At 46.2% G+C, this 23974-nt stretch overlaps 1 protein-coding gene across 1 annotated transcript in view; it reads right to left on the bottom strand.

Moving 5' to 3' along the window:
- The window catches only part of HMCN1 (hemicentin 1), a gene marked incomplete at its 5' end in the record, with an annotated part of 190986 nt that extends 167488 nt beyond the window's left edge, over positions 1-23498 (bottom strand). Inside the window, one exon of the mRNA XM_084291227.1 lies at positions 23234-23498. Within this exon, the coding sequence (XP_084147353.1) occupies positions 23234-23498 (265 nt within the window). The remainder of the gene's footprint in view (positions 1-23233) is intronic.
- Positions 23499-23974: the final 476 nt, after the last annotated feature.

Here is a 23974-nt window from a genome sequence, read left to right as displayed (position 1 = left end):
AGGGCTCGGTGCTGGGGCTGGTCCTCTTTAATATCTTCATCAATGATCTGGACGAGGGCATCGAGTGCACCCTCAGTAAGTTCACAGATGACACCAAGTTAGGTGCGTGTGTCGATCTGCTCGAGGGTAGGAAAGCTCTGCAGGAGGATCTGGAAGACTGCACCGATGGGCTGAGGTGAACTACATGAAGTTCAACAAGGCCAAGTGCCGGGTCCTGCATCTGGGGTGCAATAACCCCAAGCAGAGCTACAGGCTGGGAGAGGAATGGTTGGAGAGCTGCCTGTCGGAGAAGGACCTGGGAGTGATGGTGGATAGTCAGCTGAATATGAGCCAGCAGTGTGCTCAGGTGGCCAAGAAGGCCAACGGCATCCTGGCTTGTATCAGAAACAGTGTGACCAGCAGGGCTAGGGAGGTGATCATCCCCCTGTACTCGGCTCTGGTGAGGCTGCACCTCGAGTACTGTGTTCAGTTTTGGGCCCCTCGCTACAAGAAGGACATCGAGGTGCTTGAGCGGGTCCAGAGAAGGGCAACGAAGCTGGTGAGGGGCCTGGAGAACAAGTCCTACGAGGAGCAGCTGAGGGAGCTGGGTTTGTTCAGCCTGGAGAAGAGGAGGCTCAGGGGCGACCTTATTGCTCTCTACAGGTACCTCAAAGGAGGCTGTAGCGAGGTGGGGGTTGGTCTGTTCTCCCACGTGCCTGGTGACAGGACCAGGGGGAATGGGCTAAAGTTGAGCCAGGGGAGTTTTAGGTTAGATGTTAGGAAGAACTTCTTCACTGAAAGGGTTGTGAGGCATTGGAACAGGCTGCCCAGGGAAGTGGTGGAGTCACCATCCCTGGAAGTCTTTAAAAGACGTTTAGATGTAGAGCTTAGGGATATGGTTTAGTGGGGACTGTTAGTGTTAGGTCAGAGGTTGGACTCGATGATCTTGAGGTCTCTTCCAACCTAGAAATTCTGTGATTCTGTGAAGATACCTCCAGCTGCAGGAAAGTACTCTAGGCAGGCCGGCAGCCACAGGCCAATACAAGACCAAGCAGTCACAGGCTCAGAAGGCATTTGGAAAGGCAACACCAACCATCTCCAGACTGGTGTCACCTCATTGCCCTCACAATCTGATGGCACAGTTATGGTGAGGTTATTCAGTGCCCCCCACAAGTAACTTATGGGACCACTCTAGGTATAACGGGTGCTGTGACTGGCTCTCACTACCTGAATGCCCACTGGCCTGTACCAAAAGCACAGCACCAACTGTTTTCCAAACACTACCATGCCTCCATTGAGCGTGTGTGACATGCATGCCCTAAGGGCTGAACCAGCCTCCATCGAGCTTTCCTTGGCCTTGTTCTGCTACTCCCCAGCTGCAACCCAACAGGACCGTTTCCCCAGTGCAGATGAAGACGGGCCTTCAACGCACTCCAAAGAGGGATGACTTCCAAAAAGGACTTGAAGAAAGAACGGTAACTCCTCTCATGTAGTGCTATAGAATTCTTACAGACTGTCAAAGGAGCAAGACAGTAAGGTCTCTGGAACTTGAAGTCCAAATCACGTTACGGCTGTCAGGCCAGACATGGCTCCACGGAACAAATAAGCAGAGGCAGGTCAGAGAGGCAATGCAATCAAGACACTACTGCTAAAGTACAGTGATATAAAAGAATGACAGGCCACAGTGGGGAATTGTTCCTGGCACTTCAAAAGATGCTGCCTGTGAAGCATGAGTGGGTGGGCAGAGCTCCTGAAGGAATTTGGAGGATTTAGCAGCTACCGTCCCACACTGTACAGGTTCACCTTGTATAAGGACTTCCACTCAAAACGATATGGAAATGCTTTGTAGAATTAAACTAAGATAAGACATGAAAAAACGTATAGTCAAGCTACATAAAATAGTCAATATTATAGAAAAAGAGGAACATATCTGCATTCAGAACACTTTTTAGTGCCCTGAGAGCAGCAGTGAAAGCACAAGGCTGTTCCTTTGTGCATCAGTAATAGCACACATATAGCCAACTCAGAGATCTAACTGCACATTCACCCACATCCAAAACTGCCTGAAGTCTCAACAGCTACATGCAGAAATCGAGCACACAAGTCACGCATTCCTCAAATCAAGCATACATACAAACATGAAACTCTAAATACAGAATGTTTACACTTACACTAGGTCCTGCAAACATGCCAAGAAAAAACAATACACACACACATTCATATACATATATATTTATATTTACTTCACTAGTTCTTCACCAGATTGATAGCTGAAACACTACAACAGAATAATACATACATACAGGTGTTGCGATGCAAATCCATGTTTAGGTGCTGACATTGGAACATTTGGGACTAGTTTGTTATGGAGGTTTTCCACACTGCTTGTTACCACAAAGCTCTCCCTGGTCCTTCAGCAGTGATTATGGGAAAGGTGAAAACCCTGATACAGATGCAGCAAAACAGCTTACCTTCATTAGACAGTAACTAAGTTCTCTTGTGTGGAAAGTACAACATAAATGACAGTTCTTTCAAATTGACATGGTGATCCGAGGATTATCATCACACAGAGAACTGATAACGCAGGAGAGGAAACATTTTAAAGGAACGGTTGCACGTTGTTAAACAAAGACTGGACTTTCTAAATCAACATCATCAAACTCTATACAACCAGTACAGCATTGGAGCTTGTACCTAAGCAACTGAAAAAATACAACAGCATAAAAATGAGTACCTGTCCATTGGATAGATATTACGAATCTCAATGCTGGGTTTTTGTGTCAAATTTGATAAAAAGTTCTCTCCCTCGGAAATAAGCAGAGAGGTCCCCAGTAATGCCAAGGAACTGGCCATTCTGAAAGGCTCTGATGCTCTTCCATGACTTTCTGCCACATCTCAAATGACTGCTTCTTTATATACATGCCAAACAGCAAACACATTTGGACAGCCACAAACTACCCAAAGACACACAGTCGCTCATAATTATTGCTGAGGGTGTTCGCAGATTTGGCTCTCCCTTAATCCTTACCATGCAAGACATCTGCTCTATATAGCTGGTTTGGAGAGCTGGATGTATTAGAATTTAGCAGAGAAAAACTGCAGCCATTTGCCTACCTCTAATCCATTCAGAATACTGAATTTGTTTGTTCTAGAAGGAAAAAAAACACAACCACCACCTCTAATTGGTGCTTAGCAGCCAAATGGATTTCGGCAGAGAAGCCAAATCCTGCAGAACACTTTCACCCACAGAATTCCTTCTTCTAATTCAGAGCAGGGACATTGTTCTTATATATCCAGCATTAAAAACAAGTAAATAAGCACCCAAAACAAGCAAACACAACCCCAAACCTGTGGATACCTTCCAAACAGGAAATAAACTTCAGAACTAGTACCCCATGGAGGAGGGCCAAGCACACACACACAAGCAACAACAACCTGATATTTTTAATAACCAATATAATTATGACAGCCTTTTACTGCATGTTTGGCTACATCATTCCTGTTTAGCTCTATCTTTGCAATAGAGTCAAAGAGTAGCTCTCCATGGCCCAGAATTGTACAGGAAGGCTGGGCACTCCTCAAGAAGGAAATCTTTATGGCTCAGGAGTGGTCTCTCCCCACACGTGCAAAGACAAGCCGGTGCAGAAGAAGACTGGCCTGGCTGAACAGAGTTGTGGCTAGAGCTTAGGAAAAAAAAAATAAATAAAATAAAATAAATAAAAGAGGGTTTATGATTTTTGGAAAAGAGGGCAGACCACTCAGGAGGACTGTAAGGATGTTGTAAGGATGTACAGGGACAAAATTAGAAAGGCCGAAGCTCATCTGGAGCTCAGTCTGGCTACCCAGCCCTCTTTGACCACTCGTGAGATGCCTTCAGAAATCTTTCACAGCAAGTTTCTTCTCTTTTCCAATACTGGAGCAAGATGTCACAGCTGCAACTACAGAGAAAATATTTCTCGTTGCAATCTTTCAAATTATAGTGAACCTTTTTATTTCTCAAACAGCTGTATTATGACAGAACCAGATAAATTACTGTTTTCAACATTACTGCAATTAAAACACTGCTCCAGTTTTAACCAATTCCAAATTTCCTTAGTAGACCACTCAATGCAAGCATCTGACTGAACACCTAAGTTAGGCTAAGCAATGCTAACCACCACCTAGAGGAAAAAAAATAAACAAACAAACAAACAAACAAACAAACAAAAGCCTTACAGCCCTGTGCTTCATCCTCTGTAGCAAAGGACCCCTCAACTCACAGTGAAGCTGAGAGCTATGCAGACAGACACCTCGCTGAAGCCTTCCTGCAGCGCAAGCAGTAACTCTGGGGGTGCTGCCCACCTCCACCACCACCACCACCACCCACTCCCCCCAGGCTAATGCAAGCCCCACTGGCAGCATCCTCCCAGGGAACTTGAGGGGTGCTGGAGTCAGCCAAGATGCTCAGCCCTAGTATGTGCTACTGGCTATTTAGTTTCTTCCTAATGATATTCCCTCACAACTCGGTCACTTTTCACTTTCAGGCTCTAAGCTATGTATAATTATATTAATGTTTAGAAAGCCCAAGAACTGCAGTGAGCAACTTCTGCCAGATTCTTAACCAAAGAGAAAAGAAGCCAAACCAACCCAGCAACATCCTGTTCCTTTAACACACTTTTTTTTTTTTTTTTTAATAACTCAGTCTCATGACTTATGACTATTGACTTTAACATGCAGCTTCAACTTAAGACTGGAAGGGGTCTGTCTGCACAGGAGCCTTTCCTCCTGTCGCTGGCCATCCATACAAAACCCATGCAGATCATCCAGACAAAGAGCAAATCACTGCCAAGCAGCCTAGCGTGAAGGCTTGCCGAAGGTCCATTCTCAGGTCACTGCTGGACACAGTCACCACCCTCATCCATCTAATTCTCCAGCAGTTACCTCAGGGCAAGTGGCCAAAGCATGGATGAATCCTAGAGACCAAAGGTATAAGAGAGATTTTGCTAAAAATCTGCCTTAAGTTATTAATTATTAGTATCTATTATATTTCTCATTCTTATAACATTTAAGAGCCTTATGTTGGTTTTTATTTAATAAAGAAAAAAACAATGGCAAAAAAAATGACACTGTACATGCTTATATTTCTTGGAAAAGGAAAGCCAGATTGGGGATTTCCAGTGAAGAAAATCTTTCATCTACTACAGCCAGCACTAAATTCAGCTTACGGGTCAAAAGTGTCATTTTCTACAAGTTATTTACCAAATGCAATAACCAATAATAAAAAATAGGTGCTTGTTTGCCTAGCACAATAGCAAGCCTATTGTTAACTTCTCTAAGAACTACAGAAATAAAATAGAATATGCAGAATAGCCTCATTGTCTACAGAGACAGTTAAAATAAATGTTTTCTACAAATTCCCTGTTAATTGGCTGATGCACAAAACAGCCTTACAGCTTCTCCAGTCCCTAGCACGGGTGGCACCACATTGCACTCATTATGGACCCACCCACAGAAGACCTATTTCCTCAGGCTGGAAATAAGAAAAAGAACACCTGAATTAAGTAGGTCTCCAGGATGATTTTTGTTACAAGAAAACAATGCACTTGAACATTCCCTCTGGTTCCACTGTTAGGGGAGAAGATTTTTGTCTACTGCTGGTGCACAAATACCAGGCAAGGAGACCAGAAACCTTGACGCTGTGTGGTTAAAATTCAAAGCAATGCCAGAGGCTGTTACCCATCCCAAACATAAGGAGACTGACACAAGGCAAGGTTTTTCATTCTGGGGACAACAGACTCTTCTGAGTGCTGGCACCTGCAGGGGACCCCCCTTCCTCCCCCATCCCCTGGCAGCTCCAACAGCCCCCCAGGTCCCTCCTCACCAGGGCCGGCAGCCAGCATTTCTGAAGCGACGCTGGCCATCTCCAGCCAGCTCTCAGTGGACAATTGCCCACACTACAGAACACACAGCCACAGCTGGCAACCCCTGGGAGAAGCCAAGGGACAGGAAGAGCCACGGGGATTACAGAGCCTCAGCTAGGTGGTCCTCTGCATGCAGGCCTGCAGCTACCCCACGGACCCAAGCCCATACACAACTGCTGCCCGTGCTCATACGCATCTCCTCCTTGCAGGAAGTCTTTTGGTTTTAGGCTTCTTAGCCTAAGAGTACACAAGTTTGTGATGCTTCTTTTCTTGTCTAATAACAAATCACCAGCGGACAAGAGGAAAATGCATTTGTTGACTCTATACAGCACGCAAGCATTGCCAAGCTGCTTTGCTTCCTTCAGCCCTACAGTAAGGGATAAACAGCTGATAAGAGCCGCAACCGCCGCTTCCTTACTGCGCAGCAGGGGAGCAGCAAGCGTTTACTGAAGCTTGCCCACGCTTGTAGCTCCCAGGGAACATCTGAGAAGGTCATCAGATTACTTTCTGCTTGTGTTTATTTCCCTTGTTAACAACAATCTGAACTGAGTAAAATTCAGTTCATAACACTCTTTAAATTCTTTCTCCAGACTGAACTCCAGTTCAGTCCAGGTCTATTTCTGTCTCATCTCTGTGTCTGTGTATTTTGGCAATACTCCTTCAACACTTGTAACAGTGCTGGATAAAGAGCTTACACTGAAGGATAAGGCAGGAATGAATGTAACTACAAATTTTACAGTCCTATTTTGTGATTAACAATCATAACATGTTGAAGTCAAATCAAATTGTCTTTAAAACTCAACTTTTAAATCTCAATTTACACTTGGCATTAGGTTACGGGGTCACTTATTTGCTGCAGCATCCCACAAAGCTCTGCGTCAAGCTGCTGCCCATGCAGCTGCTGGCCGGGACCCTCCGAGCTCTGCCGCCAGCAAGCTCTGCAAGTTTCCCCAATGGCTCTGTCTGCGCTCACCTCTGCTTCCCACCACATTCCCTGAACACATCCCAGGACAGCAGGGGTCCATATGCTGAGCGACAAAAAAGAAAGTCATGCCTTATTTTTCCAGAGTCAATTAATTCAATTACAAGGTCTTAATTAAAAGCCTGTGCTGCTTGAATAATTATATTCACCAATTAGTTTGCTCAAAGAGACTTGGAAGATCCTTGGAGAGCGCTACCTCACTCAAGGCCAGGTCAGCTTTTTGATCAGACACAACCAGAACCAAACAACTGGCTCACGCTGGAACTGCAGCCACATGGCTTTCATGAAGGATAGGGGATAACTAACAACCTTAATGATTCTATATGGTTAAAAAATATAGATTAAAAAGATATCACAGATGTAACAGTGCCATACTTAAATGGCTCCATTGGGGTTTCTTTGCCCACAGAAGGTTAAGTGATGTGGGACAAGGCAGAACAGCACATGACTGACCTAATTCAGATGCCAGACACAATCCTTGAAAAGTTATTTAAATAAAGTTGTTTTCTTGCACTCTTGGCAATTGCACGTGCACTTTCTTGCACTCTTGCAATTTTCTTGCATTCTTGGCAATTATCTGCAAGCCACACAATTAGCCAATCAGCCCTAAGGAGAAAAGATAATGAGACTATAACCACAGACCTAACTATCCTTGCATAATTAAAACAGAACTAACTAAGTTTTCCTCAGTTTTCATACCAAGCCACCGGTTTCTCAAAAGAACACACACACAGAAGATTTCTGACAGAAAATTCTAGGAGAATGAAAACAATGTTCCATGCCATGAGGCCTTGCACATGTGTATATGTGCATTTCTGTGCTATAAAATGTTTTATGATGTATCCAATTGCCATTTTTTGAGAATGGATATTTCCAAGCATAACAAAAATAAAGTACTCTGAGACCAGCTGCTAGGAAAGAAGGTACTACACTCAGTACATGGCTCCTTGTATTCTGCATATGGATTTACTCTGTATCAAAAGTCGTCTTTTTTTTTTTTTTTATATACTATCAAAAAAGCATCTGTATTCAAGTCAATGACAAAGTTTTTCTTGATTTCAATTAGAACTGACCCATGCTCCCAGTAAGTCTTACACCAGATAATTAATGGCTAAAGGATTACCAATGTAAAACCATTAGAAACCCAAACTGTTCCCTTTCAGCCATTATAACTGTAAACTCAAATCCTCATACCTCATTCTAAGTAAATGTCCACTTCACAAAACTAATCCATCTGCAGCTGGCAGCACATGCAATTTTATGGCAAATAATGCTGTCTGTATACACTGCTCATTCACTCTGACAACACCCAGTTGTTAGCATTACCCCCAGGGCTCTAACCATGGTTCAGCACTGCCTCAAATACAGCCGTGAACAAAGGAGCAACAAAGAAGCGACAATTTGCTTAAGTTAAAGCATCTATTTAAAGATATTTGATAAGGGCCAGTAACTGGTGTGTCTCATTAAAAGCAACTTTTTTTGTCCTTTTTAAAATCTACTATGAAGATGGATGACTTTGTAGATATTTTATTTCTATTTCTACTTACAGACATTCATTATCCCTGGCAAGGCTCTATTGCACAAGTGACAGGAAAAAGCTGCAGAAAACACCTGCAAAACTCCTCATCCGACAAAGCCAATCTGTGCAAAAAAAAAAAAAAGATTCTGAAACATTTTAGGTCTATTTTTGAAAAGATGAGGTTTGGATTGAAGCAGTGATTTGAAAAGAAAGATATAGCAAGTTTTTGAAGGCCAGCTAAATCTCTCAAAACCCTTACTAGAGAACTGCTTATTTTGGTAGCTGATAAGTCAGATGGAAGCAGTTCTCTCTCATCCCTTTGCTTTTGCCTATATCATTTGCAATTGTGTAATTTTCTAAAAAGCACCAACAAAAACAATTTTAAGCAGCAGAAATCATTCAGGAAGGAATAAACTTACTGCAGAATTACACACAAGGAAGCCTGAGAAACTTCAATGGCCACCACAAACCCAGGGAAGGATTTGCACAGCCAGCCTGCGGAGTTCCTCCAGGGCTGCCAGAACAGCTGGGTGGTGACAACGGCCTTATGCAGCTCCTTCCTTTCTGGATACAAACCACCAAAGGTGCCTCATGGTGCGGTTTCTGCTTCCTTTCACCGCTCACACTCAGAACAGCTGACCAGCCACATCCTGGCACTCACAGTCCTCCTCACTTTAGCTGCTAGGAGCCATTTCACAGCTGTGCAGAAAGGAGTGAAACTTCTGCCACATAAAGAGCATTTATTTAATCCTTTTAATCTGGGGGAGGAAGCAAAAAAGCAGAGCTTGTCCCCCAAGTAGTCATGCAATTAGTGTCTAAGAGTATTTGTTAAATAAATCCTGTTGTGTAGAAGTCTCCCATCCTGACCACAGAATCATAGAATATCTGAGTTAGAAGAAACCCACAAGGATCATCATGTCCAACTCATGGGTCCCCAAAGGACCACCCAAATACCAGACCCTGTGCCTGAATGCGTTCTCCAAACGCTCCTTGAACTCCAGCAGCTTGGTGCCATGACCACTGCCCTGAGAAGCGTGTCCCAGTGCCCCACCACCTCTCAGCAGTCTATCCCTACAGTCCTCTTGCAGGTCATTCATGTTTATTGACCATTTGGGAAAGAAAACCTGCAAATTCCCTGACCTTATGTTCGTGCCACGGCATGTAAACAATCTTCCACTTCAAATCCAATTCTCTGCTGACAGTCATTTGGGCTATTGAATTGAGACCTCAGACAGTAAAACACTATCATGTAACAACATAATTTTAAAAATCCGATAAGGCTAGAAAAGAACCAAACCTGGAAGTCTCGGGCATTTGTCAGAAAGCTGTTTGAGCTTGCTTGGCCAGCTGTGGAACAAGAGTGGAACAGCAGTTTCATCACCAACTGCACAGGCATGTGTGCAGTGCAAACTGCACTTGCAAGCCACCTCAGGGTGAGAAAGCCCCACGCAGTAGTCCCTGTCCTAAAACTTGATTTGTCACTTTCTTGTCCATTCTGCAGGCTCTACCTAAAATCATTTGGGCTTGAGCAGCTTTTGAAGCAGACAATGCTGCCCTACCAAGCCAAAGGACATCTCTATGGAACAGACATAAGCAAAACAGTTTTGTACATTGTACGGGTTAAAGCTGAATCAAGTCTGGGACTCCACTGCCAAACACACAGTACTACCAGTTAGTTACTTCTGAGCATGCAAAGCAGCACACTTCCTTTTCTACTAGCTCTCCTACGGAGTTACGCAGTAACTCTGGGCAGCTCATTACAGCAAGATTCATGAACACTTAACTGGTTGGCTACAAATCCATCCAGATTTACCACGCTTATCCACACAGCATGGCTCATCATGCCAGCAGGATCCCACTCAGGTTCTGCGCAGATTTCTGTCACCCCTTTACGGTGTCACAGTGCCCTGCCCACAAGAACGGGACACGGCACATCCCGGGGGGGGAATGCCCCAGCAGAGCAGGGGGTTGATGCCTGTAGGGGAGCTGTTGCTTGGCTTCAGGAGAAGAAAGAGGAAGATAGTGAGAATACATTTGCTCTTTGCAAGAATTCAGATTTGGGGATGCCATCAAGCACCCTCTATAGGGCAACAAAAGCTGATCCTCCTCCAGACGCAACACAACGCTGAAAAAGCCCCACTCTGTGAGTGGGAGGGTGCTCTAATGCACCCTCTGACAATTCAGGCCAGGATACTTTAACTAGGACCTGCTCCAATGCTCGAGTCAGCCCCATGGAAATGCGGGTGCTGGCTTCCAAACAACAGCTGCCACATACCAGGACTGGGGGTGCCACTGGCAAGTAGCAGAGTGCTCTCGGTGCAGCCTAAGACTTCTGTCATCCTCTGGAATTTTCTCATACCAGCCACGAGGCTTCCACCACCGAGGGCCTGAGAAAAGGGAGCCAACATCTGGCCCACAGTGCAGACCTTTCTAAGGAGAAAGCACAGCTACCCGAGCTGATGGCTGCGCTACCGCTGCTCTGGGCTTCTCCCTTACGCATTATCTCTTGCCTCCAAAAGAAGGTTTGAGACTAGATAAAAATTCAAAATCATGAGAAAAAAAAATAAAATAAAACACAGCTATGAATGGCACTCCCAAAGCAACCCAGAGGTCCCACACACAGTAACAGTCAGGCTAAAGTGCCTGACGAACTCTAAGTTACTGTCTGCGTACAGAATCAAGGAGCTGTCTGTTTCTACGAACTGCCCATCCGTATGCTGATGGTGCAGACTGCAGCTACCTGGAATGCAGGATAGATTCAGGTACAGGCATGAATATTGATTCAGGCTTTCCATAAAGCTCAGGTTCAGGTTTCTGCAGTGTAAAATGCCACCCAAACGATTAAGATCGTATCATTCAAGTTCAATCACTTGCTCTGCCAAAGATTCTCTTTGTAGCCTGAGGCAAACCCTTAGGGCCCCATTCAGGAAAATGCTTAAGCATATGAAAAAAATGCATCAAAATCAACAGAATATATCCAAAACCATTTGTATGTGTTTTGACACAGACTTAGCTCCTTTCTGCCCACGGTCTCCAAATCATGAGAGAAGGGGTGCTGCTCTTCTCTTGTCCTTGCTTTACCACCATAGTAAGAGCAGGATACTCTGGACAGGACTATACATGATCAAATGAAGGTCAAGACACTGTAACAGTATCAGAGTCATCTAGGTTGGAAGAGACCTCCAAGATCACCTAGTCCAACCTCTGACCTAACACTAACCAGTCTCCCACTAAACCACATCACTAAGCTTTACATCTAAACATAGAGCAGCTTAGTTACAGTAGAAGCCCAACTGTAAAGCCATTCATACCAGTGCTATGATCACATGGACCAAGACCCCAGTGGACCAGACAAGCTACATACACACTGATAAAAACCACCCAAGCATCCAATCTTAATAGCAAACCCAACAGAATAACCCCAATGAAGCTCAGATGTCTCTCACACATCCCAAGTTAAAAGGCTCTGTTGCAGAGCTCAGAGTGCACTTCTACAGAGCTAATGTACATGTAATGTCAGGAAATAAAAACAAAAACAGGAACAATTTAATTCATCCTGCTCTCCAAAGTCACATCTAGCATTTGCTAAGCTCTTCCAGAGGCATTATGGTGCTGATTAAGAGGAATGCCTTCAGGCACAACCTTTTGCGGAACTTCAGAGTTAACAATGCCTTTGAAATGTCACTGAGGCATACGGTTCTTTCTCAATGATAACATCGAAGGGCAGCCTATAATTTAAAACACCGCACTTCTAATTGACAAAATTGAATCAAGTAGGAAAAGCAGGATGAATGCAGATCCTATCTCAAGTACAATGAAACTTCAAACAGGGCTGAAAAAATAAGAAACAGCTGAGCTAATAAAAAGCAGACCCTGGGTAAATAATCTTTCAGCAAGTACATTTTACCTACATTGTTACTCTTGGAATTTGGGAAAGGAGGAGGAGACAGCAAGGGCTGAAGAGGAGGTTAGAAAGGATATTTGGGAAATATGCAGTATTTAGGAAGATAGGAAAGCTGACAACCCAAGCCAGACTCTGACCTCAGTTATACTGGTGTAAATCCAGACTAATATAATTTCCTGTAAGGGAATTACTCTGCATTTACTCCACAGTAACCGAGATCAAAACCTGCTCAATGAGACAGAGGATCAAAGCGGAAAAACTGGCTTTTATATCTAGACAATGGGACATTTCATTGCCAGTAACTAAGGGCCTGTTTTAAGGCAGCAAAGCTACAGCATAAAAGGTGAGATGCACTTGAGACACCACAAATTTTGGCTGTGGACATTTATGATGTTAGACTTCAAGTGCACAAAACCTTCCAATCTGTGAACAAGTTTTACACAAATAAGAGAGTTAACTTAAAATGCACTTAGAGCTTCATACTTTGTTTCATCTCAAATCATTCCCATCACGAAACGAGACCCATCCCCATGAAGTAAGCATGCAACAGACGCCTCCCTTGTGCCCTTCCCACGCCTACCCTGCAAGAATTTCTGTGCTCCCAGTTAAAACTGGGGCAGGCACCCACATCGGTGGCTATGCTGAAGCCCAAAGGGCTGGAGCGACCCACTTCAAAGCACTGCTGCTAGACAAGGGCAGAGCTGGAGGCCAAAGAGGAGAAGCCCTACTGCCGGCCCCCTTCCCTGGGAGGTTCAGCTTCCTGCAGCCACTTTACCCCACACGCCGTTACCATGCTATTCCCAGGGAGTCGCTCCTTCCATGATAAAATTGCTCATTGCTTTAAAATGGCACAGAGCCAGCATGCACTGTTCTCACCTTCGTGCACTGTGGCAGCAGAATAATACTCAAGTGTTACAGCAGCAAGGCCGCCTTCCCTTTCCACGCCTTGATGCCGGCCCTCGGGCAGCACGCCATGAGGTTGGGAGGCAGTGCTCATGCAGGCCGCAGCAGCGCCATCAGCACCTCACCCCATGCAACCTCCACCAGCCGCCTGCCTCTGCCTCCCGGGGCCAAGCAGCACTCCTGGGGTTTCAACTCCGGTGAGCATCAGCACAGCGATGCTGGAGATCTCCGAGTTAAACCACACTGCCACTGTCTCAGTGCCACACGGGCCAAGTATCACACAGAATGATTTCGAGTGACGAAATGCAGAGCCGTTTGCCCAGCCAGCCCTTGCACGCTTGCCTGAAGCCACGTGCACACCCAACCCGCTCACCTACTTACAGCCTAAGATCTAGCTGGGACACCAGTTAAAAAGTCACAGCCTCCTTGAGGGTTTAGTTACAATGCAAGTTAGTATGGGGACATCAGGGAACTCAGAGTATTCCAAGCTGATCTAAAGCACCTCATTTTTCTTGCACAACTTTCTCCTCTTTTTCTGTTCCTCAATAAATTATAAGTGGAAAAGCTTACTAGTTCAGTGAACTATACCGAGACCTCACTAACTAAACAAAAGGCTCTGTCCTTTGGAAAACAGATTCGGACATACCATTGTGCAGCTTAAGAGAACTCAGGAAATGTTTTAGTGATATTCAGCATCCCTAGAGACACTTAACTTCAGCTCATGAAAATACACTGGTGTCCACAGCATGAAAATTACAATGGCTTCCTGCTTACACCCCCCTAGGCCATGAATGTAATTTAAACAAGATGGCAGGGATCCAGCAGTAACCTGTGGTTGCAGATTAGAGCTGCTATCCCAAGCAAACACAGGAGGCATTTGGCTAAGGCTGCAGCTACCCAAGACATTCCTTCATTTTCACTTAATTACGCAAACCCGCCCCCACTCCCGGCACTTCAGCTGGAGTTTTCCAAGCTGAAAACATGGGGTCCCATTCTGCTCTCCGCTACACCTAATTGCATACTAGTGAGGTTGCGGGAGAGCTCTACTGACTGCAATTTCTCCTCTAATTATAAAGCTGATGCTGAGGATTTGGCTCTACTGTGTATCAGGCTGCGTGAAGCTGTCTTTCAAAGCCGGCTTCGTACTTTGCACTCCTGTGGCTGGAGCAACAGCAGAGGCAGGAAGCGTTACAGCTCCCATGAAAACACTGAAGTGCAGAAGTACAGAGTGAAAGCTCAGACCCTCTCCACTTCAACCCCGCAGCAGGCCCGGCATCATAAGGGGGCAGCTGTCTGCCCCAAGAGCCATCACATGCTGTAAGGAGTGGCTTTAAATCCTTAAGAGACCTTAATGGGAATGCATTACTGACAGTAACTTCAGCACTTTCAATTCTCTTTCATTGTGTGCGATGTATGCAGCTTATTGGCTTGGTGTCTGGGAACATGTCACATTCAAATATGCAAATATTTTACCAGTAATGTGTTGCAGACTGAACTCTGCGGTTCGGTATATTTTAGGAAGATGGCTACAACTCGCGTAGAACTGGAAAACTGCACACAGTGTCTCTGCAAAGAGGAGAACTAAGGATGCCAAAGAAAACCAACATGGAAGAGTACATGGACAATAAGTTAACATCTCCTCAGAACCACACAGCCTGGTGACATTTGTAATACACATTACCAAAGTGCATCATAGCCCCCATCTGTGGTCGATCCCACGGATAGCATCAGTCTCAGAGTTGCCAGTTACCCCATCAGCTTGCACAGAGAGGGGCTCTGGTCAACACCCAGGGTTCAAACTGTGCTGACAACCTGTGTGAAGGGCACAGGAGATGCACTAATGAGCCACATCCTCCAGCAACAGTTGTCCCCGCCACCCTTGGCAGAGTAGACTTGCAGGAGCCCCTACACTTGTGCTGGAGGCCCATCACTAGAGCCGAGCATCACTCCACTTTAGCTCAAAATGCCCAACCAGAAGAGGATCTTCACAGGGATGGAGTAGTGGTCCTGCTTTCAGTAGCAAAAAAATAAAAATAATTTTAAAAATGACTAATAGCCACTGAGATACTGGCAGTTCTTCAGCACCTTCCCACAGCCATACCCCACTCCAAGGGGCATGAGGGTGCCCCAGGGCTGCACCAGGGAGGATGCCACAGAGGGGTGTAACCCATTCCCCATGGGAGGTGGGCTCACCTGGGTACTCCGTGTGCTATGGCAGGGCAATTCCAGGACAGAAGAAGCCCGAGGGACAATGAGCTGGACAGCCAGCCCCAGAGCAGGAGGAAGGCAGCAAGCAGAAAGCCTCTCACTTGACTTCATTGCTCCTCAATTTGGGGCTTCAGCTGAACTAACTGTTGCACCCTCTGCAGTCAGTGAAAGCAAATGAACCATGTGCACTTGGCGGCCTCATGTTCCCTGACATAATGCAATCCCATTCAAGTGCTTCAGGAGCATGGAGTCACTGCACCTCTCCTTTGGAAAAACATGGAGAAGCTTGGCACAGATCTGCAGTCACCAAAGAACAGGTTGCACATGTTTGTCGAGAGGCAACAAGAGAAGTTCAACAATAGACCACGAGGGGATACATGTGATTTAAACTCCTCCAACCCCACTTCAAAATACAATAAGGCAAACTAACCCTATACAACGTGCAAACCTTGGGCTTCAAGTCTGACCCACAGCAACAGCCCAACGTGGACTCGCAGTAGGCAGAGCTGAAGGAGCTCACAAATCAGGTTTAAAAGCAATGCAACTGACACAGGAAAACCTAACCACTGGTTGTATTGCACAAACTCAATTATGTTCTACAACGTAATTGAGGGGTAAAGCCCATCCACCCTGCCAGTAGTAAAGAAAGCGTATGAAGAACACATTTTGTTAAAGCCATCCTATTTCTTCTAACAAAACTGTTGATCATCAAGGCATGGCAAGGCAATCAAGTAACACCATCAGTCTCTTTCAACATAGAAATTGTTTTGCCATTTGCAAACTCAAAAACATATGTTCCCAATTTTTTCCTCTGCTGTATGCATCTCCTTCAAACCCAAGCTCACAGAATATGCCAGAAATCAAAGCATTGATTAGAAAATATGCACTAGCTGGCATCTGAGGGCTTTCACCATCTGAAAGGTTCCTCCTGGCATTCCTTAGGTCACATACAAAATTCATTAACTAAATAAAGAACCTGCTCCTTTTCCAGGAATCCAGCTTGTCCAGACCCTCACAGACTGAGATGAATCCGCTCTAGCAAGAATTCCAAGCAGCCTCCAACGCACACACACACACAGTGTCAAGCATGAGCCAGGACACTGCAGAAGCTCACACCTCAAGTTGACACAGCACCCTACAAGCAGCCCCGAGGCTGCTAAGGAGCAGGCACAGCAGGACAAAGACAGCCACAGCCACAGCATGTGCCTCCGACCCAACAAAAATTTTCTCTGCTCACAACTGGTTCAGAGACATTCAAGCACAGCCTATCCCAGCAGGCTGGATCCAGCCCCATCGCCCCGAGCTTCTCCTCCTACAGCTATCCCAGCTCTGTGGCACCAGGCAGGACATTCAGGGGGAGCACAGGGATGTGATCCAAAGGATGGTAAAGAAGCACACAGAGCATGGAGTGCCTGAGCAGCCTCTCAGGTGTTTTCTTCTTCCTTCTCCTAGACAGCCACTGCCACAAACAGGATTGGCTTGGCCTCCATGTGAGACTTCACGTGGAAACACAAAGTGCTGCAACTCTGGAGAAATGAAGTCTAAGTGGAGGAAGGAGACGGAGCAGAAGAACAGACTGGTAAGCCGGATGGCTATGAAATCAGCTCTTGTACTGTCATTCCCTGTTACAAGTGCCTTCCTCAGCTGCCTCAGGCAGGCAGAGAAGACTGCTTCAACAGACGTTCCTTCCACCCTGCCTTTTAAAAGAATTGTACCATAGCTGCTGCCTGGGTCATTCATAGGATCACAAAACAGTTTGGATTGGAAGGGACCTTAAGGATCACCTGGTTCCAACCTCTGTGCCATGAGGGTTGCCCACTACATCAGGCTGCCCAGGGCCCCATCGAGCCTGGCCTCAAACACCTCCAGGGATGGGGGCATCCATGGCTTCTGTGGGCAGCCTGTGACAGTGCCTCACTGCTCTCTGAGTGAACAATTTCCTCCTAACATCTCATCTAAATCTCCCCTCTCTTAGTTTAAAGCCATTTCCCCTTGCCCTATCGCTTCAGTGCAGGACAGGGTGAAACACTGTGCCAGCCACTTGTTACATGGGGCAAGTCTTTGCTGTTCTTTACCTATACCATCTCAACCGCTCTCTGGCCTGGGTCTGCGCTGTGTAACGCCTACCTCAAGATCAACCAGTTAAGGGTGAGGAATCACAGGATAGCCGCCTCAAGCAGGAAGGCATGGGTAAGTCTCTGTGCAAACAGCAGCAGCATAAATGTTGACCATAGCTTCACAGGGTCACTCAACAGACACATGCTGCTCCCTATCTTTGTGTTTTGTGATGCATGCCTACACATCTACCCTGATGTTAGCAAGGACAGCAACAAGTGGCTTCTGAACAGGCTCTGCCTGCTGTGAGCGACGGCAGCCACACATCAACTTCCTGCTCTGCCCAACTCGCAGGACCCTACAGAAGAGCCCTTCTTTCGCCGTTGGCTGCTCTTTGGCAAGCATCAGAGTTGTATGCAACACAAAGAAAAGCCCACTAGAGCTGGAAGTGAGTAAGTCTTCAAGCGCACGCAGGGATAGTAGCGAGGGTAAAGATTTTAAGACAAACAATAAAAAGCTTTCACAACAAAAATTACTGTATTCAGGAGTGAATTTTAAAGCCTACACAGTTACCTGGTTGCACACAGAACGGTTGATCTGTAATGGCACTTATAGGGATGTCTGCGTGAGAAACAGGAACATATGAGGTATTTGTCTGGAGTAAGCATCCTCTACATAAATTCAGGGAGCTACAGAGAACAGGCATGCACTACTAAACAGCAAGGCTCATTTGCACAACTACATCAGTCATAATTATTGGGACATTGTAACACTGGGATGCGTTACTAATGAGCTACAGAGCTTTTCACTTATTGCCACCACTTGGAGCCAGGGATAGCAAAGCAAAACAGAACAAGTAACTTCTGTGCAAGTTCAGTATGCAACAATGTCAGATGCAACATGAAAAATAATTCATAATGCAATGCAAAAGAGAATGAAATCCTTTATATCTTTCAGCAAAAATAGAGATAAAAATCCCTTCCCTTCAAAAAAAAAAAAAAAAAAAGATTCAAGAATTGAGGGTAAAACTTGCTGATGTGCATACACAGACTTTAGGTGGTAGAAAAACAGAATTTAAAGTGATGTTCTCTCATCGGTCTTTGGATGATGGCACCATATTTCAGCTGTCTCAGATTCAGGAGCTTCTGGCGCTGGCAATCTACATAATTAGCTACTTCTAGAGGGACCCGGATAAATCCCTCCAGAAGATGAAGAAAACATCCATACAGTTACATACAAATGATTTTATAGATACCACAGCAACTCCATCAAGGACAACAATCAGGTTTCAATGGGAGAAGGTTTTCTACAACTGATTTCTATACATTCGGGCTTTGCTTAAAAATGTTAACAGCCACATTTTTACTTCTTTAAAATTTTTTTCTGTTAAAAATGTGGCTTTTACTTCTTTTTTCTTTACAGCCAAGTTTTACTTCTAGCTCTCCTGTACATTCATTTTGTCGCCCTAAGTGGATAACTTCAGTTCAACACTCTGTTCTGATCTGAACAAAGCAGCATGTTTTCCTGTTTGTCACATAGGCAATACATTGCCTGTCCCATTTGTAAGAAGGGACAAGAGATGCTCATGTCAGACATCCGTAGACATTAGGAGTATTAAATGGCATTAACACCACCCTGTGCACTTAGAAGCTCAGAGCCTACATAACCACATAGCTACACTACTGTGAGAACAGTTAAATTCCCTGAGAGGAAGTTGTGGGGAGCTGGGGGTCAGCCTCTTCTCACAGACAGCTATAGAACGAGAGGGAAGGGCCTCAAGCTGTGCTAGGGGAGGTTTAGGTTGGAAATTAAGAGAAATTTCTTCTCAGAAAGAGTAGTCAGGCATTGAATGGGTTGCCCAGGGAGCTGTGGGAGTCACTGTCCCTGGAGGTGTTCAAGGCAAGGTTGGATGTGGTGTTTAGGGACATGGTTTTGTGGGTGACATTTGTAGTAGGGTGATGGTTGGACCAGATGTTCTTGAACGTCTTTTCCAACCTTAAAGGTTCTGTGATTGTGTTAAATATTGCTGTGTGCGTACTCCTATGCACAAGCTCAGGCACAACAAACTCTGGCAGCTCAGGCCAGGTCTCCAAAAACCTTATATTCAGAATGCAACTTAAACAAGACCTTTCTTCAAGATCACAGGGACGAGTGAAGAGTCAGTTGTCCTCTATATTTGTTCCATGGGAAAAAAAAAAAAAAAAAAAAAAAGTATTTAAATTCTGGCTAACCCATTAGAACAACATTTATAGTAGTGGGTTACCTCAAAACTTAATGATATCACTTAACATTACATATATAAAAAAAATGTGTAAAGCAACCCTATTCTCTTCATTATACTTGTAATTAAACGGCTGGAGTTTGGTCTTTAAAATAGTCATTCACTCTAGAAGAATGCTTGATTGAATCATACAGAGTCAAAGTTATTACTGGGATAACTCCATTAGCTTTACAGAAAAATGCTAGGGATGAATGTGTCCTCTTGGGCTTATTTTCCGTTCCAAAATTCCTTAATGGCATAAAGAAAAAACAGAAAAGCTGGCCACAGATGTTAAATGGAGATGTTCCGAGCCCAGTTCTGTTTCCACAGGATACAATAGGAGTGAGTTAGTAGGAGATCAGGACCCACAACACGCAACTACAAAAGCATTCAGTTATCTTAAGCCTTAGCTCCAATACAGTATTTTCCTGTGCCAACTCTCCTTGATTTGGGAGATATTTTTTCATTTTTTTCCCCACTGAATACAAGTCTGGCAAGAGATTTCTTTGTCAAGAGCCCTTTTCACTACCTACAAAACTTCCATGACAGTGTTCAGGCATTGAAAAACCACAACAGAAAAATTCCTGTGATCTGCTGGCATATTCTGACACACTCAAGACAAAACCAAAACCAAAAGACTTTTCCAAAATAGGGATCTCAGCATACCCACAGATGGCTCAGTGGCATCAGCACATGAAACCCATTACAAGTCTTTTCTGTAGGCCGTAATTCTGCACTGTGCCAAAAACCTCAGGTTCAATTCAACAAAATAAACTTGTCAATCATTACTGCTTTACCAAAACACCGCAGTGCTAGCAAAGTACCACAGCGGTGGTCATGACACTACATTTAAATCTACCATCAAAGGCCACCACAGTGCATTGGCACATCACTACGCAGCATCAATACGCAGCATTTTAGTAACAACACATTTGAAAATCCTGCTATATCCTACTGCATAACTCAAATTATTTGTAATCCGGATGTACCTTGTGCAATGTCAAATACTCTTTCAGGACAGATTAATGCATGGTTTTGATCAATACTCTTCTCTTTTCACCAGAAATCTGTCCATCCTGAGGCTGGTCTGAAAGTACTTGAGCTGTGCCACCAGCAACCAAGCAGTGCCACAGAGCGACTGCCCCTGGCCCTGAACAGGGAATGGGGTGTAACATCAGTGATGAGACTAAAGGAGTTACATTTGTAATTACCCATCAACAAACAGTGTGTCTGGATCAGGACAGCCTTGTACAAACCAGAAGCTCCATGAAGCTCAGGTTCAGCTGCATGTTGTGCTCCTCCTAGCGTCCCATTCACCTCTGGGCCACGCTACCTCACAGAAACATCAAGAAAGCTTGTCTGCGGGACAGCTGTGTACAAAGGTTTTTTCTGAAGAAGCAAAAAGAAATCACCCAATTGTGCAAATAAGCTGACAACCTGGGGGGAAAAAAAAGAAATCTCATGCTCATCAGTTTAGTTGAGCTGCCATCAGACAGAACAACACTAGATAAGTGAATTGGACGCTGACATACAAGCCAAGCAACTTCAGTTTTAAATTTTTATTTTATATTTTTTAATTAATTTACTTCCTTTAGGTTCATAGAAGGTGGTAACGTTCACAACACTATTTCCTTCCTTTTCGTTTGAAGAATCTAGATTTGGTCATCAGTAGATGTAAAATACCAGATTATCAGCAGCTACGTCCATAAAGTTCAAAACACCAGCCCATGCTGTGTCCTACTAACTCTAAGAAAGACATACAGAAATAATTTTCAGAACTCAAGACAAAGTCAAGTTTAAACTTAAGCACCTTTCAAACCACGTTAAGACCTAACAAGCCACCCGAGACAGTGAGAAGCATGGCCCCCTGGCTGCATGAGGAAGCTGGACTTCCCTAACAGGAGACACCAACGTAGATCGCTGACAAGAACTGTCTCTCTTTGCTCAGCTCCCCGTGGACCGAAGTTTCAGCTACTCTGCTGGATGCAATCTGCTGAAGAAAGGGATCTCCTGGGGAGAGAGAGCAAAGAGGGCAGGAGAAAAAGGAGCCTGCGAGGGGTAGAGATGTGAAGCAAGGAGAGCAAGTGGCAGCAAGGGATGCAGGGAGCAAGGTCGTGGTGGCACAGGAAAGCGTGGTTACAGGGCTCTGGCTGTAACAGACACAAAGACCCAGAGAGCCAGTGGAAGCAAGGGGGTCAGGGAAGAAAGGAATAAAATGGAGAAACTGGCCAAAGGGAACAGCAAACGAGGAAACAAGCACGTGTGGGATGAGCGAAAAAAAAGAAAAAAAAAAAGCAGTGACTGCAGTGACTGAAACAAGGGATTTGAAGCTGACCTGTGATGAAAGCTAAGCACTGGAAGTATCAGTGACACCATGTCTGCAAGTTTTTTTCTACACAAACGCACAAGAGTTGCGAAGAAAGGACCAGGCAAACAGACCCACAAACTAAAATCACATCACACAAGGCCATCTTCTGGCTCTCAGGGTTGGTGCAGATATCCAAGCCCCCTGAAAAAGTGGATTAGCAATCCTCATAACGAACCACTTCAGTGAGCAGAAAGGGACAATGTAAAGAGTAAATATAAAGTGATAAAATGTAAAAGTAAAGATATAAAATCATGGGAAGAAAAAACAAAACCACCCCAACCACCATGGTGGTCTTCTGCCCCATCCCAGGGAGAAAGAGCTCCAGGGAGAACTGCTAGCGTGGCTTTGCAGCAGGGCAGAAATAAGCTCTGGGTGCGACTGCCGCAAATCCTCTCCCCTCTTGCTCGCATCTGTGGTATGGCATGCTTTACGTTCCACATAGGTTTGTCTCATAAAAGAACAAAAACACAGAAGTAGAAGAAAAAGATGTGACATCAAAGGTGAAAATAGTAAGATATGTAAACAGATGTTTTTCTGATACAACAAAGACAGGCTCTTCTTTAAAGGAGAGAGAACCTATGCAAGCTCATGGCTAACAAAACAGAAAAAAAATGAAAGTTTTTCCCTAGTTTTCTAAGCAATTTGATTAAGATATTGGTAACAGTGGCAAGCAAATGCTTTGCAGGCAGAAGTGCTCATGGCTGGGGAGAAACAGGAGGGGCACCCGGTTATGTTCGAGGACATTCCTGAAAAAAACGAACTCTAAAGCACCGACCTCGGGAATACCCTGCAAAGTCCCATGGAAACTAGCACCAGAACGGCTACTTTCGGGGGCCCTTACGCCCCATCCTCCTCCGATTTCTTTTCCTAAGAAAAAGCGGGCGTTTGCGGCGCCGGGTAGCGCAGGCATCACCGGGCTGGGGCATCCTGCTCTGGTTTCAGGGCTGTGGCAAGGAGGGAGGCAGACGGCCGGGGAGAAGCAGAGCAACGGGAACCAGCGACGGTGGGGGGACAAAGGTGGGCCCGCGGGCGCCAGGCGAGGGGCAGGGAGCGGGTAAGGAGGAGCCCCCCGGCGGCCGCCCCGCTGCCGACTCCCCGCTCCCCGCTCCGGGGTGCCGCATCCCTCCCTCAGCGGGGCCCGGGGCGAGCCCTCACCTGGGTCGTGGAAGGGCACCAGGGCGAAGTTGTACAGCGGCCTCTTAGGTCGCTTCAGCGACGTCTCCAGGATCTTCGACGCCCCTTCGATGACTTGCACCAAGTCGTCGTACATGGAGCCGGTGACATCGAACACGAAGGTCAGGGTGGAGGCTCCCTCGGGAACCGCCTCGGCGTCCGGCTCGGGCTTAGCACGGGGGCAGAGGGCGAGCAGTAGCAGCAGGAGGGAGCCCGGCCCCGCCGCCCGCGCCCCGCCGAGAGCCATGTTCGGCCGGCCGCCCGGCTCCCCTCAGCGCGGAGCGCAGGAAACGCCGCAGCTTTTGTCTGCGCGCCGCCGCAGCCCCGCTCCGCCTTTCTTATCGGGCAGGGCCGGGGCCGGGGCCGGGGCTGGGGCCGGGACCGGGGCAGCGCCGCCCCGAGGGAGAAGGCAGAGCCCCGGCCATGCCGCGGGCTGCGGGAGCTGCCGCGCCGCAGGGAGCCCCGGCTGCGGCGCCGCCCAGCCCCGCCTCCCTCAGCCCAGGGCCCCCGCGCGGGGCGACCGCCGGCGGCCGAGGCTGAGGGGCAGGGGCCGCGCCGGCACCTGCCGGGGAGGGGAGGGGAGCGGAGCGGAGCGGAGCCCCGGGGCGCCAAGAACCCGGGCCGCTCCTCCTGCGCCGCCGCCGCTCGCCTCCACAAGCGCTACCTGAAAGGTGCGGGCCGAAGCCCCGGTCCCTCCCGGACCGAGTCTGCCCCTGCTCCTGC

This window comes from Netta rufina, assembly GCF_964035555.1.
Source record: "Netta rufina genome assembly, chromosome: 8".
In the NCBI taxonomy this organism is placed as follows: Eukaryota; Metazoa; Chordata; class Aves; order Anseriformes; family Anatidae; genus Netta; species Netta rufina.
The sequence above is the reverse complement of the archived record's forward strand: the minus strand, read 5'-3'. Positions and strand labels throughout refer to the sequence as shown.